The 12274-nt window shown below is 41.5% G+C and overlaps 1 protein-coding gene across 1 annotated transcript in view; it reads right to left on the bottom strand.

Moving 5' to 3' along the window:
* The window catches only part of PRAG1 (PEAK1 related, kinase-activating pseudokinase 1), a 45022-nt gene that overhangs the window by 20798 nt on the left and 11950 nt on the right, over positions 1-12274 (bottom strand). Inside the window, exons 2-3 of the mRNA XM_069743130.1 lie at positions 9775-10181; positions 4652-6111 (exon numbers count right to left, since the gene is read on the bottom strand). Of these exons, the coding sequence (XP_069599231.1) occupies positions 4652-6111; positions 9775-10113 (1799 nt within the window). The 5' untranslated portion in view covers positions 10114-10181. The remainder of the gene's footprint in view (positions 1-4651; positions 6112-9774; positions 10182-12274) is intronic.

Genomic DNA, 12274 nt, shown 5'->3' with positions numbered 1-12274 from the left:
AAATTGGATGTAATTTGTGCATGCTGTATTTTTCTTCTCGGACAGAAAATTGCATATGTGCACAGATCTAAAGACCAACATCGGTTGTGTTGGGATCCGCTGTTTTGTCGGTTGTCTGCATGAGCCCTTAGGGTAAGTTATTAATATCAAATCAAAGGGGAATTCCAAGCCTGGCACCCCTCCTATCGGCTGTCAGTAGCTCTGGCAGCGACAGGAGGTGATACATCAGCACTTACTGAGTGAATAGGAGGTGATAACAGCTGATCAGTGGGGGCGCCGAATGTTGTACCAATGCCGTCTGATATTGATGACCTATCCTAAAGACAGATCTCCAGTATCGTAGGAGCTGAACACTGAAGATTTCAAAACTTGCTTTCCAGACATATGAGGCTTTTATATATAGTGCTGATATTTATGGTCTTTAGGCCGCTTTGCATAATTACCTTAATAATTATCAGCATGGGTTTATGAGAAATCGCTCCTGTCAAACCAATCTAATCAGTTTTTATGAAGAGGTAAGCTGTAGGCTGGACCACGGTGAGTCATTGGACGTGGTATATCTCGATTTTTCCAAAGCGTTTGATACCGTGCCGCACAAGAGGTTGGTACACAAAATGAGAATGCTTGGTCTGGGGGAAAATGTGTGTAAATGGGTTAGTAACTGGCTTAGTGATAGAAAGCAGAGGGTGGTTATAAATGGTATAGTCTCTAACTGGGTCGCTGTGACCAGTGGGGTACCGCAGGGGTCAGTATTGGGACCTATTCTCTTCAACATATTCATTAATGATCTGGTAGAAGGTTTACACAGTAAAATATCGATATTTGCAGATGATACAAAACTATGTAAAGCAGTTAATACAAGAGAAGATAGTATTCTGCTACAGATGGATCTGGATAAGTTGGAAACTTGGGCTGAAAGGTGGCAGATGAGGTTTAACAATGATAAATGTAAGGTTATACACATGGGAAGAGGGAATCAATATCACCATTACACACTGAACGGGAAACCACTGGGTAAATCTGACAGGGAGAAGGACTTGGGGATCCTAGTTAATGATAAACTTACCTGGAGCAGCCAGTGCCAGGCAGCAGCTGCCAAGGCAAACAGGATCATGGGGTGCATTAAAAGAGGTCTGGATACACATGATGAGAGCATTATACTGCCTCTGTACAAATCCCTAGTTAGACCGCACATGGAGTACTGTGTCCAGTTTTGGGCACCGGTGCTCAGGAAAGATATAATGGAACTAGAGAGAGTACAAAGGAGGGCAACAAAATTAATAAAGGGGATGGGAGAACTACAATACCCAGATAGATTAGCGAAATTAGAATTATTTAGTCTAGAAAAAAGACGACTGAGGGGCGATCTAATAACCATGTATAAGTATATAAGGGGACAATACAAATATCTCGCTGAGGATCTGTTTATACCAAGGAAGGTGACGGGCACAAGGGGGCATTCTTTGCGTCTGGAGGAGAGAAGGTTTTTCCACCAACATAGAAGAGGATTCTTTACTGTTAGGGCAGTGAGAATCTGGAATTGCTTGCCTGAGGAGGTGATGATGGCGAACTCAGTCGAGGGGTTCAAGAGAGGCCTGGATGTCTTCCTGGAGCAGAACAATATTGTATCATACAATTATTAGGTTCTGTAGAAGGACATAGATCTGGGGATTTATTATGATGGAATATAGGCTGAACTGGATGGACAAATGTCTTTTTTCGGCCTTACTAACTATGTTACTATATTACCTTGTGATAATCGGCCCCTTTGTAAAGACTAGTGATGAGCGAATATACTCGTTGCTCGGGGGGGGGGGGGGGGGGGGGGTTGTGTCTCCAAGTATTTGTAACTGCTCGGAGATTTAGACTTTGTTGACGCAGCTGCATGATTTACGGCTGCTAGCCAGCCTGAGTACATGTGGGGGTTGCCTGGTTGCTAGGGAATCCCCACGTATATTCAGCCTGTCTAGCAGCCGTAAATCATGCAGCTGAGGCAACGAAAACTAAATCTCCGAGCAGTTACAAATACTCAGAGACCCCCTGAGCAACGAGTACACTCGCTCCTCACTAGTAAAGACTATAAGAATAGTCACTAAATAAAACGGTTCATATCTCAGGAACCGTATGGTGGACTCTATATATAAAAAACAAAAACACAATACTCAAGAGAGCAGCGCAAACTGAATACTTTTAACCCTGTGACAGGCCCCTTCAACTTCCATAAACAGCAATAGAAAACTGAAATATAGATGGCAGCACTGACTACCTGGTTTATGAGGATTCTTCTGCCACAAGGCGTGTGTCAGATATCAGTGCCCCACGGTATGAACAGTATTGGGAACCCCATGTAGGCACACATTTCACAGTGTAGCTTCCAGACTCTTGGCACACCCGGATCTTTACTTAGACTAGTATGTTCTTGTAATTAGGGGGGGGGGGGGAAACACACTAAAGCATCTTCCAACCGCAGGCTATGAGCAAAGCAGAATAGTATAGAGGACATTCCATTGCACTGAACTTTCATCTAAACCACTTACTAGCGAAGACCGGAAAAACCCTTTAGAATTAATAATGTGATGGAAAACAAGAACACACAGATCTCCTGTATATTCTCTACAATTCTGAATGCTAACACTTTAAAAGGGTTTTATGAGCCCACATTATTAAAGGGAATCTGTCAGCAAGGTTTTTCTACCCCATGTGAGACCCAGAGTCAGTGATGAATCACTTAGGGAGCTTCTTGCTGTCATTTTGATAAAATCAGTTGTGTCGGCTGCAGATCTAGCAGTTCTCTGAACACGGAGCGCTATATAACACCGCCCCCATCACTGATTGGCAGCTTTCTGTGTACACTGTGCATGGGCAGAAAGCTGCCAATCAGTGGAGGGGGCGGGGTTATATAGAGCTTCTGAATATGCTTGACTACCTGGCAGCAGGTTTACTAGTCCGGATAAAAATCACTTAGCAGGAGATTATCAAAACTAGAGCAAGCAGCCCAGTATGTGACACATCGCTAGAATTAGGGACCCGGTCTCAGATTAGGTAGCACAAACCCGCTGACAGATTTCCTATAATAATTTTTTTACGTATCAACCAAATACCCTGTTTTTTACATCTTTTACTAGCACTTGCGGATTACTGCAACATTTTTTCAAACTGAGTGTTTTTGGTTTTACTATTCTCTTTTGTGTCTTCAGGTTTCTTGGTGGTGTGTGAACATGATCATACAGACTTGTTCACTGTGCAGGTAGCCCATGTGTTCCTGTTTCCATAATTGTTCTCTTGTGTCTACAAGACTGGGGAGTTCCACCACTCCTCTTGGGCTATCTGCACAAAAGCTGTTCTGCCCTGTATGCACACATGGATTTTTCCTCTCTGAACCCTGTTCACACAGGTAATATACAGATGATCAGGTTTTTAAATACATCAGATAGGGATTGCATACATTAGTTAGGACTGCTCTGATAAGGGTATACCGTGAAGATTGGTAGAGCAGCTTAGTATACATTTTTTGCAAAAAACGTATCAACCAAATACCCTGTTTTTTACATCTTTTACTAGCACTTGCGGATTACTGCAACATTTTTTCAAACTGAGTGTTTTTGGTTTTACTATTCTCTTTTGTGTCTTCAGGTTTCTTGGTGGTGTGTGAACATGATCATACAGACTTGTTCACTGTGCAAGTAGCCCATGTGTTCCTGTTGGCAGCTTTCTGTGTACACTGTGCATGGGCAGAAAGCTGCCAATCAGTGGAGGGGGCGGGGTTATATAGAGCTTCTGAATATGCTTGACTACCTGGCAGCAGGTTTACTAGTCCGGATAAAAATCACTTAGCAGGAGATTATCAAAACTAGAGCAAGCAGCCCAGTATGTGACACATCGCTAGAATTAGGGACCCGGTCTCAGATTAGGTAGCACAAACCCGCTGACAGATTTCCTATAATAATTTTTTTTTTTTTTTTAGGGGTGCAATCACACTGCTCACTACAGTATAAAAGCCGCTCATATACACTTGTCTATACCTTTTTGGTTTCCGTACAGAATAGGATAGTTGGTAAAGCCCCCCATTAAGGCTGGTATATGTGGGTATACGGAGCATGAGCTATTTCGCCAGCAGTGATGCTAATAAAATCTAAGCCAGTGGTAGACCAGGTGAAAGGGTCCTGATATAGTGTAAGGGTGGGGGTGATAGCAAGGCATTTAAATACTACATTTGGACATTTTTATACGTAGGCCATGCATTTGCTCTACTGGGCCACACTGACATACAGATGTGGCAAATGGGTGCTCTATGCCATAAATATACGCTGTTTACATAGCGCGCCATTTATTCCCTATAGTATTAGAGCGGTATCACTGTGTAAAGCATGTGTCGTGCTATGCTAATAGTGTAGCACACAGGCAGACAGTTTAGTGTTTGCTATATTTGTAGCATATGATTTATATTCAAAACCTTTTATTTATGACCACACTATAATTTCCCTTCCTTGCGGAGGCGATTACTTCATCTTAATAATCGCTGTGATCAGGCTGATGAGTATCCTGTGCCAAATCCTGTAAGTATCCCATCTAATGAATGCATCCTGTATTACCCAACAGATTCAGGAATTTTAGAATTAAAGAGTGCAATTAAGCCACAAATAGCTCATACCTGGTCTGTTTCTTTGGCGGCGGAGGCGGCGCCTCAGAAGAGTCTTCAATGTCGGTGCTTGCTTTTAACAGTTCAACCGGACAGGAGACAGATTTGCTCATGCCTCTCTGATCATCTAAGGTGTCCCTTTCCTTAGAAATATAGCTGGGTGCACCAGGCTGTCCATTGCTTATGGCACTTGCACGTGGATGTGATGGAGGAGGCGAGGTCTCCTCCTCCTCTTCTTCATCAATCCTGCACTGCTGGCTCCATGTTGTGTGCGTGATCCTCTGCCTACGGTCTCCAGTCAGCAGACATCTGTCATTCAATTCCAAGGGTTCCTTTTTATGGGACGTTGAGGAAAAGATCCCAGTAGTGTGTGTTGGGGATGAGAACTTGGAAGTAGAAACATTCTCAAGTTTGGTAGTTTTAGCTGGCAGTACCAGACTGGAGCTACACTGGAATTTCTGTGATAATGAAGACTGGTACTTTTTATTGACATCAAAACCTTTTCCGTGGTTCCTTTCAGCCCAGAGAAACGTAGGCGAGAGATTTACATTCTCCACAGAGGATGGACTACCGCATGTCCACTCAACCCCAACTGCAGAGTCAGGGCTGCTCAAATAGATTGTCCTGTTGTCTTCTTCTGTGTGTGCAGCCATGACTGTTATCCTAGCTGCCACATGTGTGGTCGACTCCTGCAACGCGCTCTCAACGCCAACACATTGCTTCTCCTTGGTGCCATTTTCTTCTTGCCTAGAATTCGTTTTCTCTGCTGGCATTACGGTTTTCGTGCCCTTGTTCACACCTTTTCTTTTAGTACTTTCAGCGTAAATTGGTTCATTGTTCCTTCTATCCACTGGTAATACAGACGACGGAAGCGGAGTTGGGGAATCTGTAAAAGTTGGAGATTTAAGAGGGCTGGTCTTCATATTAGCACACGAGAGTGTCTCGGAGACATTATGTGACTCAGAATGAAGAGATACTTTCGTTCTGCTGAAGAACATGCTCTTACTAGATGCAGGTTGTGAGTTATGGCATGGTTTGCGATCATTCGCAGACATTGCTTGATTGCACAATTCTTGACCGGTTTTGACGAATAACTCACTAGCTGAACCTGAATTAGGGCTTCCTTTGGGAGATGATGCAAATCCAGGTTGGAGGACGTTCAGCTTCTTCGTTCCTCCATCTATTTTTTGTTTTGATAACAGGGTACATCCGTCGGAAGGTGACGGCAACTTTTCTTTGAGAAACACAGCTTTGTCAAGCTGACCACCAAAGTGGCTGACGTACGTTAAATTCTGCACTGCATTGAACTCGATCTTGTCAGGATTTGACAATCCATTGAAAACATATTGAGGTGCATTGTTGGACAAGCTGAAATTCTGAGGGAAAGGCTTTGCATATTTATCCAGAAGATCATTTGAAATATCCCCAGACTTCAGGATAGGACTGACTGTTGAGGATTCTTTCCAGCTAACCTGAAAATATAAAGAAAGATACTACATTAAAAGTAAAAATCACATTAAAAAAATATAAAGATAGAAGATCTGTTAAAAGTAATTAAAACAAATTAGATTGGTAACATTTTTGTCCAGTACACAGTCTGGGTAGAATTTGGTCCATGACATTTTCGGGATACTTATCGGAGATCATTCAGTCAATTGGTACTCAAAGTCTTAGTTGGAAGACCACAAGGGAAACAAAAAGTCAAAAAGGGTTAAACAAAACAAGTCATCATAAAGGCCATCAAAAAGAGGACTAAGTATTAATTCTATCGATGGTTATCTAGCCATAGTTTCTCACAGTCTCAGTCAGCTATCAATTCGGAGCTGGCCCAAATTGTTCTTAAGACCTTCCAGAATGTACCACACAGTTGATACGAAAGGTTGTAGAATTTTATTTTTTTTCCTCATTGTAGTATTTTCCAATAAACCGTTTCTATTTTAGTAGAAATTTACCTGCTTGTGATTTTTTATTTGTAATGGTATCACCTTGTTCAATCTCCATGTAATGCTTAAGTTGAGTTATCAGTTCAGGTATAGAGGGGTTTTAACGTTTAAGAATTAATCTCTTCAATAATAATACTATGGTATGTAAAAGTTTTGGAGGAGCTTTGCAGACACTTTATCTAGCTCTGAGTCTTCCCAGTAGTGTAGGAGATAGGGGACGTAATGAGCTATAAAGTGGCTTGCTGAATTTGACACCGATTTCCAAAAAGGAAGTAGTAACGGGGCACAGGAAAATGCCATGATTAAGATCAGAATTAAGCAGTTGGCATTTGGGGAAAGCAGTTAACCTACCTGTTGGGCTCGTTTTAGAAATACTGATTGCGAAAATAGCCCCATGCATATGCTTAAATTGAGTTTCCCTCCAAGCTTCATTGATCATGTTGTTTCAGAATGTGGACCACCTTGTTCCAATTTTAGATGGGATATCAACATAGTGCAAATGTAGCTTCCAATAGTAGGTGTCGGGATCTACTCCCAGTAGATTAAGTGTCATCATGGAATACAGTAGTGATGTTGATGGGGTACCCATTGGGTAAAGAAGAATGTTACCAAGGTCGTTTTGTTTAGATTCAAAAGTAGCATCATGCCAACTGGACATAATTGAGAGCCTACCCTGTTCGTACTGTAAGTAAGGGGAGGGATGGAGGTGGTATTTTTTAAGGCACTTGGCGTTTGTCAGCCATCTAAATTCCATTTTATAGAGAAGATGGGAAACAATAAAAATACCTGCCTTACGCCACATGGAATAGAGCTTATTGTCCAAGCCCTGGGTAAATTCAGGATTTTTCCACAAAGGAAGATATTTTGAGATTCTTAAGGAGAGGCCGGACTTTTTTCTGACCATCTTCCAGGCTGCTCTCGTATCCCTAAAAACTAGTGAGTGCTTAATTGTCATGGGTAGAGCGGCAAGGCATGAATACAATATTTTTATAAGATTAAAGGAATAGGCGACGTCTGGTTCTAGGGTAGAGTCAGTAAGTGTGTCCAATCCACTATATACTGTGCAAGACAGGCTAAATTGTAATTTCTAGTGCTAGGAAGGTTTATACCCCCATCATCCCTAGAAGCCATGAGTTTAGGCAAACAAATTCAGGGAGGTTTCCCTCTCCAAAGTAATTGGCTAAAAGCTTTATTAAGTGAATTAATGTCAGAGTGTTTGAGTAGCAGCGGAAGGAGTTGCAGTTGGTACATCAACTTGGCCATGCTTATTTTAATAAGGTGGGCTCTGCCCATAAATGATAGCGCAATGTCTTGCTGGGATTTTAGTTGAATAATAATTTTTATATAATTCATCCAATTCTAATCCCCAGGTATGTTATGAATGATGGCACAAGGGCTATGCCCCCAAGAGGAGTATTTTGAGGACAGATTTCCCGCTTTCGGTTAAGGGGAGTATTTCACACTTAACATTAATTTTAAATCCCAAATATAAGCCAAAGTCCTTGAGAAGGCTGATAACTGCTGCTAGGTGGGTTTAGCGAGGAACAGAATAATATCATCTGCAAAGAAAGATGCTTGTATCGTCTTCTTATTAATCTTTAGGCTATGTGCACATGTTGCGGATTTTGCTGCGGATCCGCAGCAGCTTTCCATGCGTTTACAGTACAATGTAAACCTATGGAAACTGCAATCCGCAGTGCCCATGCTGCGGAAAAAAACGAGTCGAAATGCTGCGGGTTACATTCCGCAGCGGATTACATTCCGCAGCATGTCAATTCTTTGTGCGGATTCCGCTGCGGTTTACATTGTACTGTAAACGCATGGAAAGCTGCTGCGGACCCGCAGCTGCAGATCCGCTGCGGATCCGCAGCAAAATCCGCAACGTGTGCACATAGGCTTATACCTGAAAAAAAGTGTTTGGGTTCAATAAGATACGTACTAGTGGTTCTATGGCTAGGTTAAAGAGAAAGGGAGATGAGACAAGCCGATGCGTTGTTCCTTTTTCCAAAGGGAAAGGCTTTAACAACAAGCCTGAGGTACAGACTTGTGCCTTTGGGGAGGAATACAAGTTGGGTAAATAACTAAAGAAGGGGCCTGACAGTCAAGTTAGATAGTACCGTATATAGCCAATCCCAATTAATATTGTCAAAGGATTTTTCTGCATCGATAGATACTGTAGCTGGTGCTTCTTTACTACAACTCCGATCTTAACAAGATTGAATTTTGTCTATTACTAGAAACACCTTCCTAATATTAAGAGTCGCTGATGGGCCTTTAAGAAAGCCTGCCTGCGAAAGTGAGATAAGGTTAGGGAGGACACAGGGCAATCTGTTAGCCATTATTTTATGCCCGCATCATTTTTTAAGACACTTCAGGAAAATGCTGGTGGCGCTGTCCCTGAAGTGTCTTCTCAGACGTCTTTTCAGATGTTTTTTGCAACGACTTTGCCATCCTCTTTCCTTTTAGGAGGTGTATATAAAATAGTGGCGGCTTCCAAACAGAAGCCGCTAGTACAGTGTTCCCCAACTCCAGTCCTCAAGAGCCACCAACAGGACATGTTTTCAGGATTTCCTCAGCATTGCCCAGGTGATAATAGCATTACCTGAAAAGGCAAGAATTCCATCACCTGTGCAATGTTAAGGAAATCCTGAATGCCTGAGCTGTTGGTGGCTCTTGAGGACTGGAGTTGAGGAGAACGGCGCTAGAACAATGGACAGGGTACTTCTTTTAGCGGCTTAACAGCTTTTGAAGCCTAAAGAAGTTCAGAAATTACAAGAGACAGAGCATATACACAGCAAGTCATTTTGACATTGCTGTACATATGTTCAATCTTCTTGATGTTTTTTAGTACCATTTCAGGCAGGTTCCAGGCAGAATCCTCCTGAAGATGTTGTGTGGGAAAGTAAAGTAAGCCACAGTCAGACACCACGGATAGTGGCGGCTTATCTTTCCTGGGCTTGGAATAAAAAAGGATGAGGCATGGAAATATAACATGCTGATGTTGGCTGACAATCAGGAGACCACACACACCTGGTCCACCAGGTTGTGTGGAGATTAAAGTTGTAATGATAAATCTGTTCCTCACATCTGTATTTTCATGTCCTGTTTACATAGTTGACTTAGATATATTTAGGATCCAATGTTTGGCAACTATGTGATTCTTTGATATATTAACACCAGGATTCCCATTACCTGAGTGAGCGTCTCGGTGCTGTTTAGCTGTGCCCATTCCTCCGCAGTCTCTGATGTAATCATTGTGGGTTTCACTGCTATAGTTGGCTTTGAATACAGAGCAGCAATTATAATGTCATCATCTTGGTTTGTGTTCTCCTGCTTGATCCTAATCCCATTAAGACTTGGCAGGACTGGCAAGTTGCTGGTTTTCCCACCTGAGGGTGCTTGATGTTTTCGGTGATCACTTTTTGGGTGAAAGCAATTCTTACAGGATCCAGGTTTCCAAATATGTTCAACAAAATCATTGCAGGCAGACATCATCAAGCCTTGACTGGTCATTGGGATGGCTCTGTGCATGTTGGGATCAGAATTGCTGCTCTCATCTTGTGCACACAAATATACAGGGCAAGAATGGAGGCTTCTTTCTGCAAGTAGAAAAAAGACAGCATATTATATTCATTTATAGAACTGCACTGGAATGCAACCTCCATTTTATCATGTAGATGACCCTCAAGAAAAGGGAACCTTTGGAATAATTCCAAAATGTATAGTTAAAGCATACAAATTAGCAACATCACTTCATATAACAGGCACCTTCTTCAATGGTCAGGTAAGCATTTTTTTATGCCTTCTTTGAGCAAAAAGAGGACATCAAGTCTAAAACTGAAAAAGATCCAAGTGGTTTGTTTTTTTTGGAAAACTACTCCACTTTTAGTCTAGATTAGTTTATACATGAGCAGTAGCCTTTCCTTGTTGGACTCTTAAACTGAATCTGTCTGTCCAATATACAGATGTTCTGGTATAGAGAAGGAGAAGCTTAGCAAAATGATATATAGATTTTTAGGAAAAGTTTCAATAGGACTTGTATTTTATTCATAGTGAGACCGCCCACTGGATTCATATGTATACAATCACCTGGGATATCAACCAAGACAAGTTTTGTTGATTTGTTTCCTCAACTAATATATATCTCATCATCTCTTCCTTCTCTATAACATTCTACATGCAGATCTGATACCTTTGCCAACATGACAGGTTCCCCTTAATTCTGCCCAAAGACTTAATTTAGATTAGCAGAAAAGTCAAGCAGATGCACTTGGTAGGGCAAGACTGTTACTGTGGACAGGTGGGTGCCAAATCTCAACCCTCACCCACTTCCAATTTCATAAAAGCCTCTGATCACGTTAAAGCTACTGAAGGCACCTCTCACAGTAATCATACTGGTCCGTTAGTGGTCATGAAGACAGGCTTGAGAACGAGGGTTCGCTTGGGAAAACATGCAAGGTCGAGAATCTCTTCCATCAAAGTAGTTTATGGATTCCACTGACAAAATGGTCAACGTGATTAAGGAGTTGTACAGACCCCTTTGTCGGGTCAAATGGTCTATATACAAAATAAAATTATCAATATTGTATTAAGACAAATGTGGAATCAATGAACTACTTTGAAGGAAAAGGTTATCGACCTAGCGTATTTGATGGAAGCAGCGGGGCCAAGTGAACCTCGTTTTGACAAGCCTGTGTTCTATGCCTCAAATACTATTAAAGGTTATATCCGGCAGTAAATGCCCAAAAGCTTCATCTGATTAAACGTGATTAACTATATCAAGGTGATTCATCAAGCATTGGCTAGAACAAATCCACTTAGGTCAGCACCAATAACTATGTGCTGAATGACATACCATGAATCACCAGTATAACATTCATGTCTTTTGACATGTTACTCAGTATTTTGGCAGGAGCTCGAATCCTCCTTGTGATCACGCCTGCAGTAGTCATGAAAGAGGGATTCTGATACTGTGAGATATCTAGGTTTTCTGCAATTCCTGAATAATCTGGTGACTCCCAACCCCAATATCCAGTTCTAACAGAAAACTCATTCCTCCCTGGTTTGGAATATGCATTTCCTTTCTCAGCTCAATGACAATTGAAAGTGACACCTTAAACCTTTACCATATCAAAAGGCGCTCATTGCCATTTCACAGCTGCCCCAGACTGTTTGATTTTGAGAAGACATCTCCTACCAACTGGTAATGCCTAGTGTTACTTGTTACACCATTGACTGGGGCATCATTATTTCCAGATCCTAGTTTCCTGGCTCAAAATATTAGCATTACTGGAGTTACCATGAACGTCATCGATTTCTCAGGATCGAGAGTAACAACATTTTCTATAGGTATTGTCTGACAACCCTAGCCAACTAATCACGAAGATTACAGCAATACATTACCCCTCTGAAAATAGGATTACTACCATAGAAAAGAGTTTTACTAAATAGAATTGTTTGCTAAATATTAGAATTAAACAAACTCATATTAATTAAAAACAGGTGTACTGATTTATTCTTGGATTTCAGATGTGAGGTAATAAGTCACTTTGTCCCAAACTTATCCTGCAGTTAAACTATTTCAGGCGGACATTTTTTGATCCCATATTATGGATACCACACTTATATAGCCTCCCATGTTTTATTAGAACTAAAATTAGAAAATCATGGAAGCCCAAGATACTATGAAGGC

This window comes from Ranitomeya imitator, chromosome 1, assembly GCF_032444005.1.
Source record: "Ranitomeya imitator isolate aRanImi1 chromosome 1, aRanImi1.pri, whole genome shotgun sequence".
In the NCBI taxonomy this organism is placed as follows: domain Eukaryota; kingdom Metazoa; phylum Chordata; class Amphibia; order Anura; family Dendrobatidae; genus Ranitomeya; species Ranitomeya imitator.
Note: the sequence above shows the minus strand (reverse complement) of the source record. Positions and strands in the feature narration are given on the sequence as shown.